The sequence below is a fragment of the Indicator indicator genome, chromosome 9, assembly GCF_027791375.1.
Source record: "Indicator indicator isolate 239-I01 chromosome 9, UM_Iind_1.1, whole genome shotgun sequence".
Lineage (NCBI taxonomy): Eukaryota > Metazoa > Chordata > Aves > Piciformes > Indicatoridae > Indicator > Indicator indicator.
This window is the reverse complement of record NC_072018.1, coordinates 37464921-37491109: the sequence shown is the minus strand read 5'-3', so window position 1 is coordinate 37491109 and position 26189 is coordinate 37464921. Positions and strand designations below refer to the sequence as shown.

Sequence of the window (26189 nt, the reverse complement as noted above, 5' to 3'; positions counted from 1 at the left end):
ACATAGCTGGAGCCCTTGGGGGTTCCATGCAGACACAGCTGGGTCACTTGGGAGTGTCCATGCAGACACAGCTGGATCTCTTGGGGGTTCCATGCAGACACAGCTGGGTCACTGCAGGGTTCCATGCAGACACAGCTGGATCCCTTGGAGGGTTCCATGCAGACACAGCTGGAGCCCTTGTGAGTTTCATGCAGACACAGCTGGATCCCTTGGGGGTTCCATGCAGACACAGCTGGAGCCCTTGGGGGTTCCATGCAGATACAGCTGGATCCCTTGGGGGTTCCATGCAGACACAGCTGGATCCCATGGGGGTTCCATGCAGACACAGCTGGAGCCCTTGGGGGTTCCATGCAGACACAGCTGGATTCCATGGGGGTTTCATGCAGACACAGCTGGGTCACTTTTTTGTTTTGTTTTCTTCTCTTGAAGGAGAGCATAACTCCAAAGTTGTGGCACACATTGGGGATGAAGATTTCACAGTGAGGATCAACACTGATGGAGAAGAATACAACATTGAGGTGTGCTGCTGGGAGCTGGCTTCAGAGATGAGAGAATGGGTTGGGTGGGAGGGGACCTCAGAGATCATACAGTCCCACCCCCATGCCATAGGCACCTCTCAGTTTTCCATGCAGCCAACCCCTGCTCCTCTCTGGCTGTGTCTGCACAGCTGGGTAAGGCAGGCAGTGGTGTGGAGGCTCCAGCTTGCCCACACTGCCTGCATGTTGGTGCTTCAGTCCTGGGGGAGGTGATGCCCCTGTGCCCTCAGTTGGTGCTGCTGGGCTGGCATAGCCTTCATGATTCAAGCCCCTTCTGCAGTGAACCAGAAGCAGGGCACTGAGTGAGAGCTGTCTGGTGGGGGAAGGGGACAGAGGAGGCCCAGCCCCAGGAGCTGGGTGGTGGATGTGGGCAGGCTGCTGCTTGGCCTTGTCTGAGGAGCAGACCTTGGCTGTGCTGTGTCAGTGCCAGCTGAGGGACCTGGGCTTGTGCAGCCTGGAGGAAAAGAGGCTGAGGGGAGACCTCATTGCTCTCTACAGCTCCTGAGAGGAGGCTGCAGTCAGGTGGGGGTTGGGCTCTGCTCCCTAGGAACAAGTGACAGAACAAGAAGGGAAGGCCTCAAGTTGTCCTAGGGGAGGTTCAGGTTGGAGATGAGAAGAAACTTGTTGCCTGGAAGGGATCTCAGAGCCTGCACAGGCTGCCCAGGGAGGTGGCTGAATGCCCATCCCTGGAGGGGTTTCCCAGAGGCAGAGCTGTGGTGCTGAGGGCCATGACTCAGCCCCAGCCTTGGCAGAGTTGGAGCATGGGTGGACTGCAGGACCTGAAAGGGCTTCTCCCCCTGCCAGACCATTCTCTGGGTGTGGTTGGTGCTGTGCAAGGCCAGCTGGGATGTACCAGGGAAGATGGGCAGTGTGCACCTGCTGGGGGCGTTGGTGTCCTGGGGGGCAGTTCATGGCTTGGTTGCTTTGGTGTTGGAGTCCTGCTCATACCTGTGAGTGACCTGAGCAGCTCCAGGACTTGAAGAACCTGCCTGGTGCTGTGAAGAGCCCAGACCTGTTCTCTGCTGGCTGCCAGCTCCTCTGCTTCTGCTCAGTGCATTTGGTAGCAGATCTGAGCATCCTCTCCTTGCCTCTGCCAGTCCCCAGCTGCTGAGGAGGGAGCAGAGAACCCTGAGGTGCCTCCTCAGCTTGCTCATGTTCTGAGGGGAGGAAATTCTGCCTCTTCTACAGCCCCTTCAGGAGGTTGTTGCTGCTTCTGAGATGCTCTTAGCTGTTCAGATGTTGTGAAGGATGAGTGGGATGCTGGTGGCTCCCCTGGGGGTATTGCTGGGTGTGCAGTGCAGCTGGGTGTGCAGTGCAGCTGGATGTATGCACCCAGAGCTGGGGAGGCTGCTGGCACAGCCCAGCTCTGTACCTTCCCTCTGTTCCTGGCTGACTCCAAGGCTGCTCTGCTTCCCCTGGCAGCCTCTCTGGAGGTTTGTGGATGATGTGCAGGATGAAAGGCTGCTGGTCTACAGGTCTGAAGATATCAAAGACTTCTCCAGACTGCAGTCCCCCAAGGTGTGTGGCTATCTCAGGCTGGATGAAGAGGAGCTGCTGCCCAAGGGGCTGGAGGAGAGGCAGCAGAAGGAAGGTCAGTGTCTGTGCCTTGGGAGAGTGTCTGCTGGGGGGGACATGGAAGCAGCTTTGCACTCTGAGCAGTGTGCATTGGGACCCCTTTGGCCTCACTGGTTACTTACAGAATCCATCCTGAGCTGTGAGGGGGTTGAGGGTTGCCAGTCCCTTTTCCCTCTGTCCTTGGGTGTGTCAGCAGAGGTTGAGATGATCACAGTCACAGCATTGCTTGGGCTGGAAAAGGCCTCCAAGATCCTCCAGTCCCACATCAACCCAACCCCACCATGGCCACCAAACCATGGCCCCAAGTGCCATGGCCACAGGTTTCTGGGACCCCTCCAGGGAAGGGGACTCCACCACCTCCCTGGGCAGCCTGTGCCAGTCCCTGACACTCTTGAAGCAAGGAAATGTTTCCTCCTCTCCGACCTAACCCTCCCCTGGCACATTCCAGGTCATTTCCTCTCCTATCACCAGATCCTATGGAGCAGAGCCCAAGCCCCACCTGGCTGCAGCCTCCTCTCAGGAGCTGTAGAGAGCAATTGAGGTCTCCCTCAGCCTCCTCTTCTCCACACCAACCCCCCCCAGCTCCCTCAGCTGCTCCTCCCCAGCCCTTTTCTCCAGACCCTTCCCCACCTCTGTTGCCCTTCTCTGGCCCTGCTCCAGCCTTACACAAGAGCAGCAGAGGCAGTCTGAGTGTTGCTTTTCTTGTATTCCAAGTGCTGCCCTCAGCAAGCCCCCAGAGGAAGAGAAGAACTGTGCCAGAGAGCTCCAAGAACACCTGCAAGATGCTGGTGGTGGCAGATCATCGATTCTTCAAGTACATGGGCAGGGGGGAGGAGAGCACCACTATCAACTACCTGGTGAGTGGAGCTGCTCTGGAAACTGCTGGAATCAATGCAGGGAATCAGAGATTCAGGAATGAGAACATTCATAGGCTCTTAAAAAGGCTCAGGCTGGAAGGGACCTCATAGCTCCTCTGCTCCAACCTCCCCACCATGCCCAGGGACACCTCTCAGCTAGACTCAGCTGCTCAAGGCCTCATCCAGCCTGGCCTTCAACACCCCCAGGCAGGAGGCAGCCACAGCCTCCCTGGGCAGCCTGTGCCAGACTCTCACCACCCTGGGACTGAAGAACTTCTTCCTCAGCTCCAGTCTAACCCTGCTCTGCCTCAGCTTCAAACCATTCCCCCTTGGCCTGTCTCAGACACCCTCAGGAGAAGTCTCTCTGCAGCCTTCCTGCAGGATCCCTTCAGGTCCTGGCAGGCAGCTCTGAGGTGCCTCTGGAGCCTTCTCCTCTGCAGGCTGCACACCCCCAGCTCCCTCAGCCTGTGCTCACAGCAGAGCTGCTCCAGCCCTTGGCTCATCTTTGTGGCCTCCTCTGGCCTCTCTCCAGCAGCTCTGTGTCCTTCTCCTGCTGGGCACACCAGAGCTGGAGGCAGGATTGGAGGTCTGAGCAGAGCAGAGTAGAGGGCAGGGATCACTCAGAGCTGCTCTGCAGTGAGTGTTCCCAGATCAGAGCCCTGCAGCTTCTCTCAGTGCCTGGAGGCTGCTGCCTGGAGGCTCAGAGCTTTTGCTGTTGTCTGTGTGCTGCCCAGATCGAGTTGATAGACAGAGTGGATGACATCTACAGGAACACCTCCTGGGACAATGGAGCCTTCACCGGGTACGGCATACAGATAGAGCAGGTACTCACTGCCCTGCCAGCCCTGCGCTGCCCCTGGGCACAGCTGCCCTCAGCCACCCCCTGCTGCACAGGGGGCTCCAGCCAGCAGCTCGGGCACAGCACCTGGGGCTGCTCTGGCACCGCCTGGCCATGGCACTGCCCCACGGCTCTGCAGCTGCTCCCGTGGGGCTGGGAGGGGTTTGGGTCCAGGTGGGGAATATGGATCCAGGTGGGGGTTTTTGGATCCAGGTATGGGGTTGTTTTGGATCCAGGTGGGGATTATGAAGCCAGGTGGGGATTTTGGATCCAGGTGGGGATTATGGATCCAGGTGGGGTTGTTTTGGATCCAGGTGGGGATTATGGATCCAGGTGGGGTTGTTTTGGGTCCAGGTGGGGATTATGGATCCAGGTGGGGTTGTTCTGGATCCAGGTGGGATTTTTGGACCTGGGTAGAGTTTTTCTGGGTCTGGCTGGGGTCTTTTGGACATAGGTGGATTTTCTTGGATGTAGAAGGGTGGTTTTGGATGTAGGTGGGGCCATTTGGACCTGGGTAGGGGTTTATGGCTCTAGATGGGGTTTTGGTAAGAGGAGTGTGCATGTCAGAGCAGAATGTGACACTGCAAGCTGGTGATGCTGCTGTGGCTCCTCAGGCTGCAGCTGGTGTATCTTACCCAGCTGAGGCTGGGAGGTTAACAGTGGCAGCAAGCTGCGTCTGCAGTGTTCTCCTTGTGGATCTCTTGAGACATTTTGAGATTCCACTGCAAGCTTTTCTGTAGCTGTAAAACTGACCCCAACCCCTCTGGGTTGGTGTTGCCCACTTTGCACTGCAGATCATCATTCACAATGAGCCAAACCTGGTGAAGCCTGGAGAGAAGCATTACAACATGGCCAGAAGTTACCCAGATGAGAAGAAGGATGCCTGGGATGTGAAGATGCTGCTGGAGGTAGGCTACATCCCCTGGAGAGCAATGAAGCCCTCTCCTCCAGAGCCTTCCCCAGCTCTGTTGCCCTTCCCTGGACCTGCTCCAGCCCTCAATGTCCTTCTTGCAGTGAGAGGCCCAGAACTGAACCCAGCACTCAAGCTGTGGCCTCAGCAGTGCCCAGTCCAGAGGGACAGTCCCTGCCCTGCTCCTGCTGCCCACTCCATTGCTGCTCCAGGCCAGGCTGCTGGTGCCCTTCTTGCCCACCTGGGCACTGCTGGCTCAGCTCCAGCTGTGGCCCATCAGCACCCCCAGGGCCTTTCCTGCTGGGCAGTCCCCAGCCACTCTGCCCCAAGCTTGGAGCCTTTCTGGGGCTGTTATGACTCAAGTTCAGGACCCAGCCCTTGGCCTTGTTGAATCTCCCCCCACTGGCCTCAGCTGATGGCTGGAGCCTGGGCAGGTCCCGCTGCAGAGCCTTCCTGCCCTCCAGCAGACCACCACTGCCACCCAGCTCAGTGTGCCCTGCAAAGCAGCAGATGCCTGTCTCACTTACGTGATGCTAATGCCCCCTGTGAAGTGTCTCACAGGTTTGGTTTCTTCTCCTTTGCAGCAGTTCAGCTTTGACATAGCTGAGAAGGCAGCCCACGTGTGCCTGGCTCATCTCTTCACCTACCAAGACTTTGACATGGGGACCCTTGGCCTGGCCTACGTTGGCTCTCCCAGGCCTAACAGCCATGGGGGCATCTGCCCTAAAGGCAAGGCCTCCTTTGCTCTCCTCCTGCCTGTGGCCTGGAAGCTCCTTTGTGCTTAAACAGCTTCCCTGGAGCCCCTGGGCTAGAACAGGTGACCACTGTCTGGGCTGGAGCTGGAAGAAGAGGGGAGGGAAGGATAAAAGTCACCAATTTGTCTGGGGTCCCCAGGCTGTGTGCAGGCTGCCCAGCCCAGGGGCTGCAGTGGTTCAGGAGAGGCAGATGCCCTGTCCCAGCTTTGCCTTCACTGCAGCACTGCAGCTGTTGTGTGCCTTCAGAGGCTGTCAGGAGGCAGGGGCTCATGGGGGAGCCTGGGCACAGCAGAGCTGCTCCTGACACAGAATCACAGAAGGGGTTGGGTTGGAAGGGACCTCAAGGACCACCCAGCTCCAACCCCCTGCCATGGGCAGGGACACCTCCCACCAGCACAGGTTGCTCAGGGCCTCATCCAGCCTGGCCTTGAACCCCTTCAGGGAGGGGCCAGTCACAGCCTCCCTGGACAACCTGTGCCAGTGTCTCCCCCACTCCCTGTACAGAGTTCCTTCCTCATCTCCAGTCTCAGTCTCCCCTCAAGCTTCATCCCATTCCCCCTCATGCCACCACTAGAAGCCCTTGCAGAGATTTCCCCAGCCAAGTGTCCCCTTCCACCCAGGACCAGAAACCCAAGGGAGGTGTCAGTGGTTGTGTCCTTGTCTCTCCTGTAGCTTATTACAGCCAGATTGCAAAGAAGGACATCTACCTGAACAGTGGCTTGACCAGCACCAAGAACTATGGCAAGACCATCCTGACCAAGGTAGGGAGCAGCCTGCTCTGCAGGGCCTGGGGGCTGGCTCTGTGCCCTGGCAGTGTCAGCAGCTCCTGTGCTTGCCCATGGAAGGGGACCCCTGGGCACAGGGGTGTAGGTCACACAGCCCAGATCATCCTGTCTGTTCCTGCTGACAGGGCAGGCAGGGCTGAGGGGGGCTGAGGACTGAAGCAGAGCCCTGCTGGGAGCTGCAGGGGGTTGATAGCTCAAGATGGGCTGAGATGGGTTTTGCTTTGGAACCCCAAGTGCCCCCAGCCCAGGCAGCCCCAGGCCCTCAGGCAGAGCAGGAACACAGCAGTGAGCACATTTCTGCCCTGCTGGCCTCTGCTGACTTCTCAGCTGTGCTGCTCTGTAGCCTGCTTACATCAGTGGTGTGTGGGCAGAGGCTGGGCACAGGAGCTGGCAAATAGGACAGTGGAGCTTTGTGTGGCAGAGAGCCCCAGCCCTGGTGCTGCTGGCCTTTGTTACTCTCCAGCCTGCAGGACAAAGGAAGCTGAGCTTGCTGTCTGCCAGGGGTGGCACAGAGCCTGGGGGGAGGCACGGGGGGCACTGTGTGGTGGTGGCACAGCAAGTGTGGCACAGTGGCACCTGGGGTTTGGAAAGGCAAGGCCGAGTCTGCTACAAGCCCTTCCCACATGGAACACTGAAGTGCAGCTGGGCAGCTGTGCTGTGCCCAGCCCCCAGCCTGCCCTGCCCTGGGCACTGCTGCTGCCTGTGCAGTGCTTAAGGTCAGGCAGCTATGCTGTGCCCAGCCCCCACCCTGCCCTGCCCTGGGCACTGCTGCTGCCTGTGCAGTGCTTAAGGTCAGGCAGCTATGCTGTGCCCAGCCCCCAGCCTGCCCTGCCCCGGGCACTGCTGCTGCCTGTGCAGTGCTTAAGGTCAGGCAGCTATGCTGTGCCCAGCCCCCAGCCTGCCCTGCCCTGGGCACTGCTGCTGCCTGTGCAGTGCTTAAGGTCAGGCAGCTATGCTGTGCCCAGCCCCCAGCCTGCCCTGCCCTGGGCACTGCTGCTGCCTGTGCAGTGCTTAAGGGCAGGCAGCTATGCTGTGCCCAGCCCCCAGCCTGCCCTGCCCTGGGCACTGCTGCTGCCTGTGCAGACTTCCTCCCCTGCTGCTGGCTGCCTCCTGGCTCACTTCCATTTGTTTGTGGGTGCCACCTTGGGAGCCCCCCAGCACCTGCTGCTGAGGGCACTGCAGGGCAGGGGCAGCAGAGCTGCTCTGGGACCCTGGCATCCGTAAGTGGTGCTGGGAATCCATCCCCCTTGGGCCACATTTGTAGAGGTCCTTCCTGGGCAGCAAGCAGTGGAAGAGTTTGTTCAGCACTGCTCAGGTCAGCCTCCAGCTACTGCTGCTGGTTAAACTCCACCAGAGGTTGACTGATGGCAGTCCCTTAGGGGTGGCTGTGTCTTGCCTTTGGTGCCCTCCAGCTGGTGCCAAGGCAGCTGTGTTGCTGGGAGTGCCTGCCCTGCCCTGCCCTGCAGATAGGCTGGCAGTGGTGCTGCAGGACAGCAGTTTGCTGTCAGCAGCATTCAGACCTGGGCCTGCAGCTTGGTTTCTGAACTGCACTACAATTCAACTTGCCCTCAGTTCCCCACTGCTGACCGCCCCCAAGATATTCCTAGGGAAATGAGTCCCAGTGGGAGTGCCCTGGGGGTGCTGCTGGGCTGGCAGCAGCTGGCATCTGCTGTCCTGGCCTGCTTGGACTCTGTTTATTTCAACCTTGGGTATTTTTGTCCTGTTCCAAACAGGAGGCTGACCTGGTGACCACACATGAGCTGGGACATAACTTTGGAGCAGAGCATGACCCTGACAGCCTGCCAGAGTGTGCCCCCACTGAGGACCAGGGGGGCAAGTATGTGATGTACCCCATTGCTGTCAGTGGAGACCATGAGAACAACAAGGTACAGCTCCTGCCCTGCTCACTGCCCCCTGGCATGCAGGGTTGTGGAGTTAATGATTGCTGCAGCCTGGAGTGCTCAGGAGTGCCTTGGGCTAGCCAGAAGAAGACTCCTGGCATGTTCTGGGGTGCTCTGCAAGAGCAGCTCAGCTCTGGGTCATGGGGTCATAGAGGGGGTGGGGTTGGAAGGGACCTCAAAGCTCACCCAGCTCCAACCCCCTGCCATGGGGCAGGGACACCTCCCAGCAGCACAGGTTGCTCAAGGCCTCATCTAGCCTGGCCTTGAACACCTCCAGGGAGGAGGCATCCACAGCCTCCCTGGGCAACCTGTGCCAGAGTCTCCCCACCCTCACTGCAAAGAATTTCTTCCTCATCTCCAGTCTCACTCTCCCCTCTCCCAGCTCAAAGCCATGTTCCCTCATCCTGGCACTCCCAGCTCTTGTCACTAGACCTTCCCCAGCTCTCCTGGAGCCCCTTCAGGTACTGGAAGGCTGCTCTGAGGTCTCCCTGGAGCCTTCTCCTCCAGGCTGAGCAGCCCCAACTCTCCCAGCCTGGCCCCACAGGGGGGGTTCTCCAACCTCTGATCATCTTTGTGGCCTCCTCTGGACCTGCTCCAACAGTTCCCTGTCCTTGTGCTGGGGGCACCAGAGCTGGATGCAGTGGACCAGAGCAGAGGGGCAGAATGCCCTCCCTGTCCTGCTGAGATTCACTGAGTTCACAGCATGCCCAGGTGCTTTTTAATTAGCTGCTTTTAATTAGCAGAGTCCTCAGGCTCCTAAGAGCAAACCATCTGCAAGAGCCCTGCAGCAGCACACAGGGTTTGGGTGCTCCATAACTGCTCCTGTTGGAGAGAGGCTGCTCAAGGCTTTGAGCACCCTGGGCTGGTGGGAGGGGTCCCTGCCCATGGCAGGGGATTGGCACTGGGTGATCTTTGAGGTCCCTTCCAAGCCAACCCATTGTGTGTGATGACTCCAGAGCAGTGGAGCTCAGCATTCCCAAGGGTCAGTGCTGTGCCTGCTCTGTAGATGAGCTCCAGGCTGTGGAGGGAGTGAGGAGGCTGCAGGCCTGCTGGGCTGGGCTGGGCTAACCCAGAGCTGCAGCTTCACAGCACTGCTGCTGCTGCTCCTGGAGCCATGGGAGAGCTGGAGGTGGTTCTGTCACCCTGAGCTGGGCCACCTGCAGCTGTTCCTGCACTGTAGTGCAGCAGTGTCCTTCAGGGACCCAGCTGTGACTTCCCCACCTCAAAATTTCTCCAAGGCAGCAAACTGGCAGCACAGAGTGAAGAACACAGCAGAGACTGCAGCTTGGAGGCGTGGGGAGGCTGTGACTGTCTGAGATGCCATTTGCTGACAGAAGGGGAGGGAAATGGCCTCGAATGTGCCACGGGAGGGTTAGGTTGGAGAGGAGGAAAAATATCTTTGGTGCCAGAGTGGTCAGGGACTGGCACAGGCTGCCCAGGGAGGTGGTGGAGTGCCCATCCCTGGAGGGGTTCCAGAACCCTGTGGCCATGGCACTTGGGCCATAGTTCATTGGCCCTGGTGGGGCTGGGTTGGTGTTGGACTGGGTGCTCTCAGAGGCCTTCTCCAAGCCAATCCATTCCAGGTGCTCAGTGCTGCTCTCTCCCCTCCTGCCTCCAGATGTTCTCCAGCTGCAGTAAGAAGTCCATCCACAGGACCATAGAGATCAAGGCCCAGGAGTGTTTCAAGGAGCGCAACAACAAAGTGTGTGGGAACTCGAGGGTGGACGAGGGGGAGGAGTGTGACCCTGGGCTGGTCTACCAGCAGGCTGATCCCTGCTGCTCCTCAGACTGCAGGCTGAAACCTGGTGCCAAGTGCAGGTAAGGGCACACAGGCTGCAGCTGCTCCCAGCACAGTTGTTCTGTCTACTGATTGAGCTCTGATGAGTGAAGAGTGAGGGGTGTGGAGTAAGGCACTGGCACAGGCTGCCCAGGGAGGTGGGGGAGTCCCCATCCCTGGAGGTTCCAGAAACCTGTGGCCATAGCACTTGGTGGTCTTGGGCTGATGGTTGGACTGGATGCTCTCAGGGGGCTTTTCCATCCCAACACATTCTGTGATTGATTCTCTGGGTTGGGAGATGAGGACTTAGGTTCATTCTGAGCAGAGCAGTGTCAGGGCAGCACCTCTGGCACCTGGGCTCACAGCTCTGGGGGCTGGCAGGGAGGTTGGACTGGATGCTTTCAGAGGGCTTCTCCAACCCAGGCAGTTCTGTGGTTCTGAAGCTGGTCATGGGAAGGGGTAGGGAGAGGGGAAGGGTTTTGAGCTGTGAGCCAGTCCCCAGGGAGGAACTTTCTTCCCCCTAACTGTCCTTTTCCCCTGGCCTTGTCCTACTCCTGCTGCTCTAAACCCAGCGACCGGAACAGTCCCTGCTGCAAAGGCTGCCAGTTTGAGAATGCCCAGAAGAAGTGCCAGGAAGCCATCAATGCCACTTGCAAAGGAGAGTCCTTCTGCACGGGTAGGACCTGCTTCTGTCCCTTCTGTCCCCTCTGTCCCCTCAGCCAAGTGCTCCAGGCTGCTGTTTGGTGCCATCCGCTCCCAGAGCGGTGCCCTTTGTTCCCCCCAGAGCAGCTGAGGGGCCCAGAAGTGCCCCATAATGGGCACCATTGTGTGCCAGGAGGCACTGGGGGCTGTGCTGCCCCGGGGATGGGAAATAGCCATTCCCTTTCCTCTCGTTTTTATCTTCATCTTTGTTTCTTTGCCTCCAAACTGTCTCCATGGGAGGGGACAAGAGCCAGCTGGATTTTGCCATAGCAAGGGTGGAGTTACTGCAGCTCTGCTTCACTTCCCCACTTGTTTGCTTCCTCCTCCTCTTCCCTGGAGGCAAGGAGTAAAGTCAGAGATGCTGCTGCTGGGATGGTGCCTCCAGGCCATGCCAGTGCCTCCTGCTCGGGACTGCCACAGTGCCGCAGCCATCAGCAGCCTCGGGGAGGACCTGCCAGGCAGCCTGCAGGTGTGAGTGGGGAGCAGACAGCCTGCAGACGTGAGTGGGGAGCAGGCAGCCTGCAGACATGAGTGGGGAGCAGGCAGCCTGCAGATGTGAGTGGGGAGCAGACAGCCTGCAGGTGTGAGTGGGGAGCAGGCAGCCTGCAGACGTGAGTGCGGAGCAGACAGCCTGCAGACGTGAGTGGGAAGCAGACAGCCTGCAGGTGTGAGTGAGAAGCAAGCAACCTGCAGGTGTGAGTGGGGAGCAGGCAGCCTGCAGACCTGAGTGGGGAGCAGGCAGCCTGCAGGTGTGAGTGGGGAGCAGACAGCCTGCAGATGTGAGTGGGGAGCAGGCAGCCTGCAGGTGTGAGTGGGGAGCAGGCAGCCTGCAGATGTGAGTGGGGAGCAGGCAGCCTGCAGATGTGAGTGCGGAACAGACAGCCTGCAGATGTGAGTGGGGAGCAGACAGCCTGCAGATGTGAGTGGGGAGCAGACAGCCTGCAGATGTGAGTGGGGAGCAGACAGCCTGCAGATGTGAGTGCGGAGCAGACAGCCTGCAGGTGTGAGTGGGGAGCAGACAGCCTGCAGGTGTGAGTGGGGAGCAGACAGCCTGCAGACGTGAGTGGGGAGCAGGCAGCCTGCAGACGTGAGTGGGGAGCAGACAGCCTGCAGACGTGAGTGGGGAGCAGGCAGCCTGCAGATGTGAGTGGGGAGCAGACAGCCTGCAGATGTGAGTGGGGAGCAGACAGCCTGCAGATGTGAGTGCGGAGCAGACAGCCTGCAGGTGTGAGTGGGGAGCAGACAGCCTGCAGATGTGAGTGCGGAGCAGACAGCCTGCAGGTGTGAGTGCGGAGCAGACAGCCTGCAGGTGTGAGTGGGGAGCAGACAGCCTGCAGATGTTAGTGCGGAGCAGACAGCCTGCAGACGTGAGTGCGGAGCAGACAGCCTGCAGACGTGAGTGGGGAGCAGACAGCCTGCAGACGTGAGTGGGGAGCAGGCAGCCTGCAGATGTGAGTGGGGAGCAGACAGCCTGCAGGTGTGAGTGGGGAGCAGGCAGCCTGCAGACGTGAGTGCGGAGCAGACAGCCTGCAGACGTGAGTGGGAAGCAGGCAGCCTGCAGACGTGAGTGGGGAGCAGACAGCCTGCAGGTGTGAGTGGGGAGCAGGCAGCCTGCAGATGTGAGTGGGGAGCAGGCAGCCTGCAGACGTGAGTGGGGAGCAGGCAGCCTGCAGACGTGAGTGGGGAGCAGACAGCCTGCAGGTGTGAGTGGGGAGCAGGCAGCCTGCAGGTGTGAGTGGGGAGCAGGCAGCCTGCAGGTGTGAGTGGGGAGCAGGCAGCCTGCAGACGTGAGTGCGGAGCAGACAGCCTGCAGGTGTGAGTGGGGAGCAGGCAGCCTGCAGGTGTGAGTGGGGAGCAGGCAGCCTGCAGATGTGAGTGGGGAGCAGGCAGCCTGCAGATGTGAGTGGGGAGCAGGCAGCCTGCAGACGTGAGTGCGGAGCAGCATGCCACGAGGCCGGGCCCAGCTCAGGGTCCCCGTTCACTGTCCCTTTGCCCTGCCGCTGTGCTGTGATGCAGCCTCCCCTGCCCTGCCCGCAGGCAACAGCAGCGAGTGCCCCCCGCCCGGGAACGCGGCAGACGACACGGTGTGCGTGGACATGGGCAAGTGCCAGGGCGGGGAGTGCGTCCCCTTCTGCGAGAGGGAGCGCGGCCTGCGCTCCTGCGCCTGCAACGGTGCGTGCCAGCCACGGGGAGCACTGCTGCGCCCCTCACCGCCTCAGCCCCTGCCCGCCCCGCTTCTGGGGGCACCTCTGAGAGGGGGAGTGGGCTGGGCTGGGCCAGGCTTGCTTGAGCTTGGCTTTGGTTTTGGCTGGCCTTGGGGTGGGGTGTGGTGGGTTTGGATGGTATGGATTAGGTGTTGGGTTGGGTTTGGTGGCATTGGGTGTGGTTTGGGTGGGGTTGGTTGAATGTGGGTGGGGTTGATTGTGGTTTGGGTGGCATTGATTGGGTTTGAGTGGCATTGGTTGGGGTTGGGTGGTGTTGGGTGGAGTTGGGTGGCGTTGGTTGGAGTTGGGTGGCGTTGGGTGGTGTTGGGTGGCCTTGGTTGGGTGTTGGAGGTGCTGGTTGGGTTTGGTGGCATGGGTTGGGTGGTGTTGGTTGGGGTTGGGTGGGGACAGGTGGGGCAGTGGTGGGCTGCAGGTGGCTGTTGGTGCCCCCAGGCACAGCCTCTCCTGGTTGCAGAGACAGACAACTCGTGCAAAGTGTGCTGCCGGGACCAGCAGGGCCGCTGCGTGCCAGTCCTCAATGCCAACCAGCAGTTCCTCTTCCTGCGCAAGGGCAAGCCCTGCACTGTTGGCTTCTGTGACACCAACGTGAGTCTGAACCCCCTCCTGCTGCTGCAGCTAGCCTGGGCAGCCCTGTGCCACCTGGTTGTGCTGATAGAGCCCTCTGCCACCTGGCTGTGCTGGCAGAGCAGCCACAGCTTGACCTGCAGCATGGCAGCGTGTGTGGAGCTCTCCCGGGGTGTGTGAGGCTGTGGTGGGACTCAGCTCTGCAGGGCAGGGCAGGCTGAAGCTGCTCCCTTCTGCTGCTCCCTTCTGCTGCGGCTGCTGCTGTTGTGCTGCTCCCCAGCCCAGGCAGCTGTGTGCAGGAGGGGCTCAGCTGGGCCTGCTATGCAGCAGCTGCTGCTTCCCTTCTTCACTCACCCAGGCAGCACAGAATGCCAGGCTGGAAGGGCATCCCCCAGCCCTTCACTCAGAGCTGAAAGACCAGAGAGCTGCTGAGTGAAGGCAGCACAGCCAGGCCTGAGAGGCTCTGTCTGTCTGCCTGCCTGTAAGCCTGAGCTCTGGAGAGTTGCAGCCCTCGTGGTGCGTGATGGGAACTGAGACTTCCAGCACTTAACCCTCCCCAGCACCTCCAAATTCTTGTCCTCTGCAGTGAGCTGGGTGCTGCACATTTCAGACATCAAAGCTTAGCTGGGAACAGGCTGCAAGGGAGGTGGTGGAGTCCCCATCCCTGGAGGTGTTCCAGCAAGGTGTGGCCATGGCATTTGGGGCCATGGTGTGGTGGCTGTGGTGGTGCTGGGTTGGTGTTGGACTGGATGCTCTCAAAGGCCTTTTCTACCCCAGACCATTCCATGATTCTGTTTTAGTGCTGGAACTTAAACTGTTTGCCAACCCCAGAGGCACTGAGGCTGGGCTGGGTGTGATCTGTGTTCAGCACCCTGTCAGCTGCTGCCCTGCCTGCATTTTGTGCCCTCTTTGTCACCTCTGCAGAAGGCAGCAGCTGTGCCTGGGTGCTGGGAGGCTGTGGTGTCAGTGAGAGTTTCCCTTGCAGGGCAAGTGTGAGAAGCAGGTGCAGGATGTGATTGAACGCTTCTGGGACTTCATCGACCAGCTCAGCATCAACACCTTTGGTAAGCTGCCCAGGGGCCTGTGCTGGGGCTGTGCCAGCTGGGGCTGAGCTGATCTAACCCCTTCTTGCCTGCTCCCTACCAACCTTGCCTTTCCAAGCTGCAGGGAGGGGCAATTGTTCTGCACTTTCCCGCTCTGGTCTTTCCTGAGCATCTTCCGAGCTTGCAAAGCAGTAAAGTCCTTGGCTGAGCACCAAGAGGTGAGGCACAGAGAGGGCAGAGCCTTGTGGGGCTCAGCTGGGCTCAGCAAGGCCTCAGCAGCCTGGCAGCACAGTTTTGCTCTCTTCAGAAAACTACCAAGGCCACTCAGCCCCAGGCACTGCCCAGCACTTGTGGGGGGACTCCTTGGTCTTGATCCCCACCAAGTGGGCAGCCCCCAGTGTAACCCCCAGTGCCTCACTCTCGTACTGGGACCCAGCAAACCCTGCTGCTGAGGCTGCTGAGCCTGCCCAGTCTGCTGAGCCTGCACAGCAGCTTGGCTGGGGGGCTGGCAGTCCTCAGCTCTCAAAAATGGGCTCTTGAGTGGTGGTTAAAGCTCTTCAGCCTGCTCAGGCAGAGGCAGAGCGTGCCCTTAGGGGGCAGATGTGGTGTGTGTGGAGGCAAGTCCTTATCCCCTGGCAGGCTCTCATCCCATGGCACTTCTGGGTTCCTCAGTTCAAGAGGGACAGGGAACTATGGAGAGAGTCCAGTGGAGGCCACAAAGCTGCTGAGGGGCCTGGAGCAGCTCTGTGAGGAGCAAAGGCTGAGAGCCTCTGTGGCTGTTGAGCCTGGAGAAGAGCAGCCCCAGAGGGCAGCTGAGCAATGCTCAGCAAGAGCTAAAGGACCTGAGGGGGGCAAGAGGCTGTGGCCAGACTCTTGTCAGTGGTGCCCAGGGACAGGACAAGGGGCAATGGGCACAAACTGGAACCCAGGAGGTTTCACCTCAACACAAGGAGAAAATGCTTCACTGTGAGGGTGCTGGAGGCCTGGAGCAGGCTGCCCAGAGAGGTTGTGGAGTCTCCTTCTCTGCAGAGCTCCCAAGCCCTCCTGGCCATTGTGCTCCTGGGCAAGCTGCTGTGGGTGCCCTCAGGAGCAGGGGGTGGGACTGGGTGAGCTCCCTTCCCACCAACCTTAGACTGAGATTTGTGTAAGATCAGGATGTGGTGCCAGGCTCACAGGAAGGGGCACAGCTGTGCATGCTTGGTGGGACACTGCTTGGTTGGGAACTGATGGATCTGAACCCATTTCCCAGGGAAGTTCCTGGCAGACAACATCGTGGGCTCTGTGCTGGTCTTCTCCTTGCTCTTCTGGATCCCCCTCAGCATCCTGGTGCACTGTGTGGTGAGTGAGCTGAGCTCTGTGGGGTTGAGCTGCCACAGAGCAGCCTTCCTGGATGGCATGGAGGTGGCTGTGTGATGGGCAGCTCTTGGCAACCCCCTGGGCCTGGGAGCCAACACACTAAGGGCTTTGCTGTGCCTTCAGTAGCCAAAACAGGTTGCCCAGGGAGGGTTCCCCTTCCCTGGAGGTGTTTGAGGCCAGGTTGGATGAGGCTTTGAGCAACCTGGGCTGCTGGGAGGTTGAAGATCATCCAGTTGCAAGCCCCCTGCCATGGGCACATCATGGAACTTGATCTTCAACATCCCTTCTAACCCTACCCATCCTGGGTGTCCCTGCCCATGACAGGGATGATCTTCAAGGTCCCTTCCAACCCAACCAATTCCATGTATCTATGAAACTCCATCTCCACTCTGGCCAAAGCTTTCCATGCCTGTTCCCTGAAACCCTTCCCAGCCTCTTCTAGGGAGGTTTCCTTCCTCTGCCTCCCAAATTTTACCTGAGCATCATTTTGGTAACTTCCTCTGGAGCAAAAGTTCTCTCAAGCCCCCCAGAGGAAGAAGACCCCCACATGTCGTGGGGAGACTGAGCAGGAAGTGCTTGGGGATGTGTAGAGAGAGCTGGTGACAGCTGGGAGTGTGGGCATGTGGGGTGACACTGCAGCACTGTGGGGTTGGGGCTGTGGGGGTCGTGTGGGGGATGCATGGGAAGGTGAGGGGGTAGGGAGGGGAGAAGAGCTCCACACTGCTGTGTCCCTGCAGGGAGATGGGGCAGGGGCAGGGGCAGGGAGGGGAGACGAGCTCCACACTGCTGTGTCCCTGCAGGGAGATGGGGCAGGTACCTTTGCTGGGGACCTCACTAATTCCTTGGTCTGTGTGCTGATGTTCTGACCTGAGCTGGTTTGTGTCCCAACAGGACAAGAAACTGGACAAGCAGTACGAGGAGAACACCAAGTCCCTGTTCTGCCCCAGTGTAAGCTGCTGTCTGGGTGATTGTGTGTTAGAGCCCCCAGACCTAAGGGGGTGGAGGGTGCTGGTCAGAGGTGACAGCAGAGGCCTGCCTCATGCTGCAGAGGGAGCAGGCACCCAGAGCAGCTCTTTCCAAGCCTGTGTGAGGGCCATGGTTTGGCACCAGCCTTGGTAGAGTTAGAGAATGACCATCAAAGGCTTTTCCACCCCAGACCATTCTGTGATCCCATGGAAAGTCTCCTTAGAGCTTTTTACCTGAACCCAGTCCAGGACATGCCAGGGCAGAGGTGTAGGTGATGGGCTCCTGGCACCAGCAGGTTTGCCAACCAAGCCCTGTGTGCTTTGGATCTGTTGAGGGTGCAGTGGTTAGGCTGCAAGGGAAGGTGTCCTGAGCAGATGAGTGTTGAACCCAGTGGGGATTCTTTCTGCCCAGAGAGCTGTGGCTGTTTCCCACACTGTGCTGGCACAGGCACTGGTCCAGGGGGCTCTAACTTCCCTGGGTGTGAGGGCAGCAGGCCCTGCACTCTGACCCTGCACTCAGCTCCCCATGAGGTGGGGAACTCTTCCTGCTGGAAGAGAGGAGTGAGCTGTGCCCTGCACCGAGCTCTCCTCTGGCTTGACCTTGCATTTCCAGTCCCAGGCTTTGCCAAAGGCTGTAGTGCCCTCCAGCCACCCTGCCAGGGGTGCAGGTGATCCTCAGAGCTTCCTCTTCCTTTGAGACCCTCGGAACAGTTTGGCTTGGGGAAGCCCTCTGAGGTCACCGAGTCCCACCCTCACCCTGACCCCCCCCTCCGAGGCCACCAAGCCACATCCCCCAGTGCTGTGTGGTGCCAAAGCCAAGGGCTGTGCTGGCTGCTCCCTGAGCTGGCTGCCTGCCTGTGTTGCAGAACGTGGAGATGCTGAGCAGCCTGGACTCGGCCTCGGTTCGCATCATCAAACCCTTCCCCGTGGCACAGCCCAGCAGCCGCCACCAGCCCCTGCAGCCCCTGGGCCCCGCTCCCCCCGCGCCCAAGCAGGACCACCAGAGGATGGACACCATCCAGGAGGACCCCAGCACCGACTCCCACGTGGACGAGGAGGGCTTCGAGAAGGATCCTTTCCCCAACTCCAGCTCCGCCGCCAAGTCCTTCGAGGACCTGACGGAGCCAGTGGCACGGCGCAGCGAGAAGGCTTCCTCCTTCAAGCTGCAGCGGCAGGGCCGGGTGGACAGCAAGGAGACCGAGTGCTAGGGCCTGGCGTGCAGCCAGGCAGAGCTGTGCCCGAGGGAGCTGAGGACCTGACCTCCTGCAGGGGCTGGCCATGGCTGGGACCTTCCTCCCGTGCCATCTCCTGCAGCCTCTCTTGTGCAGACTCCCATCTGAACCTGCCTTGGGGGTTGAAGCTCTCTGTGGATTTGTTTTCTATTTCCCTTGCCCTTTGCCATTTCCCTCTGACCTGTGGTGCAGAGCCAGCTGTGCCCCAGATGCTGGACTGTGCCCATCACAGCCTTTTTTATAATGGAAACAATGTTTTGTAGTCTGACAGCACTGAGAGGAGCCAGGGGCTTGCCAAACCAAGTGAGATGTTCCACCTAGAGTAGACCACTGAGCACTTCAAGGGACATGGCAGCAAAAGCCTGGGCAGACAGACAGCAGTGACACAGATGAAAACACAGCCTGAGGAGCAGGAAGCTCAAAGCTGTACAGCTTCAAACCAAAAGGCTCCTCAGAGGCTGCTAAGCCTTCCCCTGTGCATGCACCTGCTCCTCCAGCCTGAGCCTCCTCTGCCTGTGGTGCTGAGGTTGTCCTGTGCTCAGGGCAGGGCTTCCCTCTGTGCCTTGGGGGTCCCCACCCTGCACGAAGAGGCTGCTGTGTGGCTGGCAGGGCAGAGAGGCAGGGGAGAGATGCCTGCTGGGGCTGAGGGCTGCAGCAGCTGTTGGCAGGGCTGCTTTGGGAGCAGGGAGAGTTCTCCAGCTGGCAGTTTGGGACAGGGCCTTGCTCCCAGAGCTGGCCTCAGGCTGCAAGCTCTGAGTGGCCTCAGGAGGCTCCCAGTGCACCACCCAAGGGAGAGGAGCATTTGACCCAGGTGTGCATTTAGCAACCAAGGAAAGGGGAAACTCAGAGACTCCAGAGCTCAGCTCCCCCCACAAATACTGAGGTGGCATCAGTGGTGCCTTCCAGCTGTGTGAGGGCAGCTGGGCACAGCAGCAGGGCTGAGTGGCAGAGCGCTGGGGCTGACATGATGCTGTGGTGGTGGCTGTGAGGGGAAGGAGCCACACCAGTGCTGGGGGGACTGGGAACACTGCCCCCCTGCCTCCCAGCCCAGGCCCCTGCTCCTCTGATACTTGAACCTGTGCCTTGCCTCTTGCCTGGCTGGTAGCTGCTGGTTCCTGCCCTGGGTTTGAACTCTGAGGGGGCTTTTCTGTTTGGGTTTTCTGTTGGTTCAGTGCCAAGTCCACCTGTGAGGAGTTAATTTAATTCCTAAGACAATAAAAGCTTTTTATATTAAAACCAAACTAGTTAACCAAGCTCTTCCTGTGCAATGTCTAGCAAGGGGCTGAGCTCTGCACTTGTTTGCAGCTGCTCCCCTCTGGAAGGCCAGCCCCTGAGTGCTCATGGAGCAGCTCTGCCCTGCTTCCTCCTTGGGCTGGAGATGGCCTCCCACTTTGTGCTGGGGCTCAGGGCCAGCCCTGGCAGTGACACAGCTGAGGTCTGGCTGCCTGCTCAGCTGGCTGCAGGCAGGATAGCTGCAAAGCACCAGTCAGTGCTGCCCCATGGCAACCAGGCAGCTGGGAGCATGGAGAGAGGTTTGGAGCAGGGCCTGGAAGCCAGAGTCCATCTCAGCCTCCAGGTGAGCTGTGCTCCAGGCACCAAGAGTGGCATCTGCTCTGGCAGGATCTCTGGAGGTCCCTTCCAACCCACATCCTGTGATCCTGTGCTCTCCACGATTGGGTGCCAGCAGGAAGCCTCCCAAGGAGCCCCTTTGCTGCTCAGCCACTCTGCTGTGTTCACTGCAGGAGGGACAGGGTTCACAGGTACAAAGCAAACCAGCTTCTGGCCTAGCTCCAGGCAGATGCAGAGTGGCCTCTGCTGCTGCAGCTTCTCACTCTGCCACAGAGCAGGTGCCAGGGCTGGGCCAGCTGGTCATGGCATGAAGCAAAGGCAGCCCCTGGGCCTCCACCCAGGCCCCAGGCAGTGCTGCTGCAGTTTGTAGAGCTGGGTTTGAGCTGGTGTTGGCCAAGGGCTGCCTGCAGTGCTCATCTGCTACAGCAGCTGGAAGATGAGGGAGGAGTCCCAGAGCCCACCTGGGAGCTCTCCTTGACCTGCTGGCAGACACAGAGTGCAGCTTGGGCAGCAGATGCAGGTTTTCCCCCCCCAGGAATGTGCTCCAAAAACTGTGCAGCTGCAAGAGCCAGGTTCAGAGAAGCTGCTGCTGCCACGGTAAGCTAAGCTTCAAACCCCCCCCCCCCCCCCCCCCCCCCCCCGGCTCTGAGCTCCTCTGTCACCAACCAAAGCCTGTCTGGAGCTTCTGCTGCCGGAATGCAGCCCAAGTTAGTCCTCTGGACACCCTCCATGCTCCTGCCTCTTACCAGCTCCTAGCTGCTCAGAGTCCAGCAGCAGCTCATGGCAGCCTCTGTCCCATCCCTTTGCTTCCAAGGCAAGAGCTGCTGCTTCCCACAGCTGTCCAAGGCCAGGGCAGACCAGACCAGACCAGACCAGCCACCCCCTGGCACAGCCCAAGTGGTGCCATCTTTATTCTCCCCCAGCTCAAGAGGGGGGGGAGAGGGAAGAGCATTGACAGGGCCCTGCCCACTGCCCTCCTCCCCAGGGCTGCAGTGTCTGTGGTGGTCATGGGCTGCAGCCAGGTGTTTGCTTGCAGCCAGCTGGCCCCATCCAGCATCTCAGCAGAGGGCCCATCACAGCAGACTGGTCTCGGGGTCTGTGTGGTCCACGTCACGCCAGTAGGGCCCCAGTGAGGGCAGAGCTGAGAGCTTCTCCCTCAGGCGTGCCCAGAGCTGTGCTGCCACAAAGCTGTTGCCTTCTGCTGACAGATGGAGACCATCAGACAAGTAGGAGGAGAAGTCCTGCAAGGAGAGGTTGAAAGCAGCTGTGAATGGGTTTGCCAGGTGCACATGGAAGGGCTTGAGGCAGCTCTAATCCATCTCTCCCAAGCCAGCTGGTGCCTGGCTCTGCTGGCTGGATACTGGGGGTATGGCTCATGAGGAGAACGCTCTGGGGGCCAAAGTCACTGCTGTGTGGCACTCAGGGACATCGTGCAGTGGTCATGGAGGTGGTGGGTGGAAGGTTGGACTTGCTGATCTTAGAGAGCTTTTCCAACCTCAATGGTTCTGATGCATCAGGGCAAGCTGATGGGGCTGGGTGAGGCAAGCACCACGGTGAGTGCTGCCCCAGGGAGTGCAGGGGAAAACAAAGAGGCAGAGGCCAGAGCCACCTGCTACCTCCAGGAGCCCCTTCCAACCTCAGCTCCTCCACCCTTGCGGGGCCAAGGAACCCTGGACAGGTCCTGCAGCAGAGGCAGGCTGTGTGCAGCTTTCTTCTCCACACCTCACTATGAAGCAGTCTGGAGTCATTTCATCAGGCTGGGCCACAGCTGCCATCATTGCAGTGGTGCTGCTGCAGCTCTCTGCTAAACCACAGAATGGCTTTTGGTTGGAAAAGCTCTTTGAGAGCATGGAGTCCAACGAGCCAACCCCACCAGGGCTGGTGCTGACCCATGGCGCTCAGCACCACACCTCCGCCTCTTCCAAACACCTCCAGGCATGGGGATCCAGCCATCTCCCTGGGCAGGGATGGTGACTTTACCAATCCCTGACCAGTCTTGCACCAAAGACATTTCTGCTCATCTCCAGCCTCTGCTCCTATCACTTCTCTTAGGAGAGAGCAGAACCCAACCCCCACCTGGCTGCAGGCCCCTCTCAGGAGCTGTAGAGAGCAATGAGGTCTCCCTCAGCCTCCTCTTCTCCACACCAAACCCCCCCAGCTCCCTCAGCTGCTCCTCCCCAGCCCTCTTCCCCAGACCCTTCATCAGCTTGGTTGCCCTTCCCTGGACCTGCTCCAGCCTCTCAATGTCCTTCTTGGAGTCAGGAGCCCAGACCTGATCCCAGCACTCAAGCTGTGTGCTCCCCAGTGCTGAGCACAGGGGCACAATCCCTGCCCTGCTCCTGCTGCCCACACATTCCCCAGTCCCTGGCAGTCCCAAAGCCCTTCCCAGGGCACCATACCTGATCCTTCTGCATCAGTGTCCAGAGGTCAAGCACCTCTGTCCCGCAGGCCCTGGCCACCTGCACACAGGCCTGGGCGTACTGCCCGGCGGTGGCATTGCGGCGATTCAGTCTGTCCCCTGAGGGCACAGGGAGGGCACTCAGCAACCCCAGCTGGCACAGCCTGCTCTGCACAAGGGCCATGCTGCCCATCACCAGTTTGTTCCACCAGCAGCCACCATCAAGCACAAGCTAAGCCCAAACTCTGCAGCTGAAGTGGCTGAGAAGCTGCAGCAGGGTTGGCACCGAGGGGGTTGAAGATGTTCCTGGTTAGCAGAGGTGCCACGGGTGGGAGAGGCTCCAGCAAGGAGCACACAGGAGAAACTTCCTCACCCCCTGCTGCTTCCTCAGACACTCAGTGTGAGACCTCCTGGGGCTTGTTACACTTAAACCAAACCTGCCTGGGGCATCACTGCCTAGCCAGGCAGATCTGACACAAACCATGACTGCTTCACCTCTCCTAAGGCACACAATGCTGAGACCCCCTCCAGGCTGAGAGCCTCCCCCACTCCAGGCTAAGAGCTCCCTCCAGGCTGAGACCCTCCCCCCTTCCAGGCTGAGACCCTCCCCCTCTCCAGGCTGAGGGCCCTTCTGTTTTCCCTTGCTTTGGAAGCCTGCCCAGAGTCTCCTGGTCAAACTTCTCTTTTCCAGGGGCAGCCACTTGTGTGAGGTGGTGCACGAGCAGCTCAGGCAACACTTTCAGAGGCAGGCAGTTGGTAGTTACTCCACCAGCTTACCCCAAAGCCTTCCCCAGCCACTCAGAGCACACAACTGCAAGCTGGCACAGCATGAACCTGACTGCCTGGCAGCAATGGCTGAGGCCCCGCCCAGCCCATGCCCTTACCTTTGGCAAGGCAGGCCTGCTCCCAGGCTGCCTCCTGAAGAGGAGGAGGGGTGATCAAGATGACTCTGTCTTCAGTGATGCCCACTGACCCCAGGTACTGCACCATGCTCTTGAGGTTGGCAGCATACTCCTCCAAGGGGACGTGCTGCTTGGGGTTGAGCTCTGCCAGGGGGTGGAACACAGCCAGCAGTGATGCCAAAGTGCTCACAGCTTTGTCACACAGCACAGCCTGCACCTTGCAGCTACCCCTAGCCACTGCTTCCTGCAGGAGCTGGGGGAGGGAAGTTCTGCTTCTCAGTACCCAGAGCAGGCAAATCAGAACTTTGAAGAGTTTCTCTCAGAGCCATGGTCACCTCCAGCCCTTCTGGGATGTAGGGAACCTGTTGGCAGCCTCATGGAAGCAGTCACTGATGTAATTTTGATCAGAGGAGCTCTGCAGGCTTACCTTAAAGAGCCCATAAGCCACCTGCCCTCACTTTCTCAAGCCCTCTGGCCAGGCACTCACCAGGCTGCTTTAAAAGCAGCAAAATCAGCTAGGTGCCCAGCTCCACTTTTAGGTAGTAGGTGCCCAGCTCCAGCTGGAGCTGATCAATGTGCCACTAATTCTTAAACACCCTGAAATTTACTTGTGATGTCAAAACCTGGTGAGGAGGACACAAACAGAAGGCCCTGCATGGTTTAAGTGCCAACCACAGAACCATGGCATCATTTTGGTTGGCAGAGCCCTTGAAGCTCCTCCAGCCCAACCATTCTGACTCTGCCAAGGCTGGGGCTGAGCCATGGCCCTCAGCACCACAGCTCTGCCTCTGGGAAACACCTCCAGGGGTGGGGAATCAGCCACCTCCCTGGGCAGGCTGTGCCAGGCTTGGAGAACCCTTTCAATCAATAATTTTCTTCTCAAGTCCAACCTAAACCTCCCCTGGTGCAACCTGAGGCCATTTCCTCTTGTCCTATTAGTTGTTACTAGGGCCAGGAGACCAACCCCCACCTGGCTCCAACCTCCTTCCAGGGAATTGGAGAATAAAAGAATTGAGAACAATCCACTGTAAAATCCTGCTGCAGCAGGACAGCTCTGTGGGACCTCCTGCCTGTAAAACTGCCCTGAGAGAAGAGCCCACAGAAAACCAACCCCAAGCCCAGCAGCCAGCTGCTATACCTTCCAGAGCACTGTCATTGGCTCCAAAGAAAAGAGTCACCGCAGCAATACTCTCAGCTCCAGCACCTGCAGGGATCAGCCTGGGAAGGAGCAGCTTGGCCCACCTGGTGTTGTACCCTGAGAACCCACGGTTGAGGACATCACATTTTCTGAAACACAGACACCCAGCAGCAAGAAATTCTTCAGAGTGAGGGTGGGGAGACACTGGGACAGGTTGCCCAGGGAGGCCCTGGAGGTGTTCAAGGCCTTGAGCAACCTGGGCTGGATGATCTTCAACATCCCTTCTACCCCAACCCATCCTGGGTGTGCCTGCCCATGGCAGGGGCTTGGAACTGGATGATCTTTGAGGTCCCTTCCAGCTCAATCCATTCTGTGATTCTACATCCAAAAGAAGATCTCTCCTCTGCCCACCAGAAACACATCTGGGGAAATTCTGAACCACTCTTGTTCCAATACCTGCCTCTGCCCCTCTCAGGAACCAGCAGGTGTCAGTGGCACTGGAACTCTGTGCCTGGGGAGTGCCCACACAGAAGGCACCTGCAGCACTCACCTCAGAATCACAGAACTGTTTGGCTTGGCAAAGACCTCTAAGAGCACTGAGTCCAACCATCAACCCAGCACCACTGTGGCAACCCAGACTGTGAAACCAGAACCACAACCTTGGCTCTCACTGAGGATTTTGCGCTTTCCCTCCAAGCCTGGAGCCAGTGACTATTTCTGCCAGTGCTGGGCAGGCTGCCACCAGGGCAGTTAGGCTTCACTAAAAGATGTTCATAATCAAACACGTTCAGCATTAACTTCTGCTGCCCCTCTGCTGGCACAGCTCGTGGCATAGCAGAACTGCAAACCTCCCTCTGCAGGGTGAGCTCTTACCTGACCAGTCTCTGGGCGAGGAATGTCCCCCAGCCGTGCTCCTGGAAGGAATACTGCAAGCAAGGGGCACAGTCAGACCTGCACTGCAAAAGTGCAGCCCAGTCCCAACACCTTCCCTCCCCAGCAGCTCCTCCTGCCTCTGGCACTGCTGCAGCTGCCCCCTCCTGCCTCCCAGCCTGGCCCCGCAGACATCTAACAGCTCTGATCTCACACAGCAGCACACGGGACCCTTCCCCAGCCCCCTGTGGGTCCTCTGCAGTCTAAGCTGGCTGCTGTGGTTTCATTTTGGCCACTAAGCCCTTTTGTTTTAAATAATAATAATAATAATGAAAAAAAATGGTTTGGACTGCAAAAGCCCTTCAGGATCCTCCAGTCTGACCATGCTCCAGCTCTGCCAAGGCTGGGGCTGAGCCATGGCCCTCTGGGGAACACCTCCAGGGATGGGCATTCAGCCACCTCCCTGGGCAGCCTGTGCCAGGCTCTGATAACCCTTCCAGGCAACAAGTTTCTTCTCATCTCCAACCTGAACCTCCAGAGCCAGGCAGCCTCCAGAGCCCGGCAGCCCCTGGAGCCAGGCAGACCCCGCAGCCAGGCAGACCCCGGAGCAAGGCAGAACCCCGGAGCAAGGCAGAACCCCGGAGCCAGGCAGCCCCCGGAGCCAGGCGGTCCCTCGCCATGCCGCCGCTCACTGCGGCGCTTTACAGCAGTGCCAAGGGCACAGGGCGCAGGCCAAGCCCAGCAGGGCGCCCAGCGAGGCGAGGGGAGCCGGCGGGGCCCCGCAGAGCCACTACCTACCTCAGTGATGGAGTCTCCGAAGAGCACAACGCGGGGCCAGAGCAGCAGCCGGCCCCGGCAGGCTGCCTCCGCCAGCGCCATGGCCGCGCCGGACGTCCGGGAGCTGGGGAGCGGAGGAAGAGGAGGGAGGGGAGGAAGAGGAGGGAGGGAGGAAGGAAGGAAGGAAGCTCCAAGCCCGCTGTACCCCAAGCGAAAGCCGCCAGGTCCCAGTGCCGCCGAGCCAGGGCTGAACCCTGCGTTCCCGCACTGCTCCCCGCGAGTAAACGATGCCGGCTGGGCTGGGGACAGCAGCCCTGAGGGGGGCTGGAAGATCCATGGCCAGAAAGCATTTCAGTTGGAAAAGCCTTGAAGCTCACCCAGCCCAACCCTTCTCTAACTCTGCCAAGGCTGGGGCTGAGCCATGGCCCTCAGCACCACAGCTCTGCCTCTGGGAAACACCTCTAGGGATGGGCATTCAGCCACCTTCCTGGGCAGCCTGTGCCAGGCTTGGAGA

The 26189-nt window shown here is 59.4% G+C and overlaps 2 protein-coding genes across 2 annotated transcripts in view; one reads left to right on the top strand and one right to left on the bottom strand.

Moving 5' to 3' along the window:
• ADAM17 (ADAM metallopeptidase domain 17) overlaps nucleotides 1–19242 on the top strand; it is a 30929-nt gene extending 11687 nt beyond the window's left edge. The window contains exons 4-19 of the mRNA XM_054383613.1: nucleotides 430–518; nucleotides 1959–2127; nucleotides 2838–2968; nucleotides 3703–3792; nucleotides 4601–4714; nucleotides 5301–5445; nucleotides 6144–6232; nucleotides 7990–8142; nucleotides 9776–9975; nucleotides 10507–10610; nucleotides 12674–12808; nucleotides 13316–13446; nucleotides 14411–14489; nucleotides 15718–15806; nucleotides 16716–16772; nucleotides 17656–19242. Of these exons, the coding sequence (XP_054239588.1) occupies nucleotides 430–518; nucleotides 1959–2127; nucleotides 2838–2968; nucleotides 3703–3792; nucleotides 4601–4714; nucleotides 5301–5445; nucleotides 6144–6232; nucleotides 7990–8142; nucleotides 9776–9975; nucleotides 10507–10610; nucleotides 12674–12808; nucleotides 13316–13446; nucleotides 14411–14489; nucleotides 15718–15806; nucleotides 16716–16772; nucleotides 17656–17997 (2117 nt within the window). The 3' untranslated portion in view covers nucleotides 17998–19242. The remainder of the gene's footprint in view (nucleotides 1–429; nucleotides 519–1958; nucleotides 2128–2837; nucleotides 2969–3702; nucleotides 3793–4600; nucleotides 4715–5300; nucleotides 5446–6143; nucleotides 6233–7989; nucleotides 8143–9775; nucleotides 9976–10506; nucleotides 10611–12673; nucleotides 12809–13315; nucleotides 13447–14410; nucleotides 14490–15717; nucleotides 15807–16715; nucleotides 16773–17655) is intronic.
• Nucleotides 19243–20551: 1309 nt separating this feature from the next.
• Nucleotides 20552–25793, bottom strand: IAH1 (isoamyl acetate hydrolyzing esterase 1 (putative)). The gene is made up of 6 exons (XM_054383615.1): nucleotides 25697–25793; nucleotides 24902–24954; nucleotides 24029–24177; nucleotides 22873–23034; nucleotides 21990–22108; nucleotides 20552–20831 (listed from the first exon to the last, which is right to left on the bottom strand). Exons 1-6 carry the CDS (start codon nucleotides 25775–25777, stop codon nucleotides 20664–20666), a joined length of 732 nt encoding a protein of 243 aa, XP_054239590.1. The 5' UTR covers nucleotides 25778–25793; the 3' UTR covers nucleotides 20552–20663.
• Nucleotides 25794–26189: the final 396 nt, after the last annotated feature.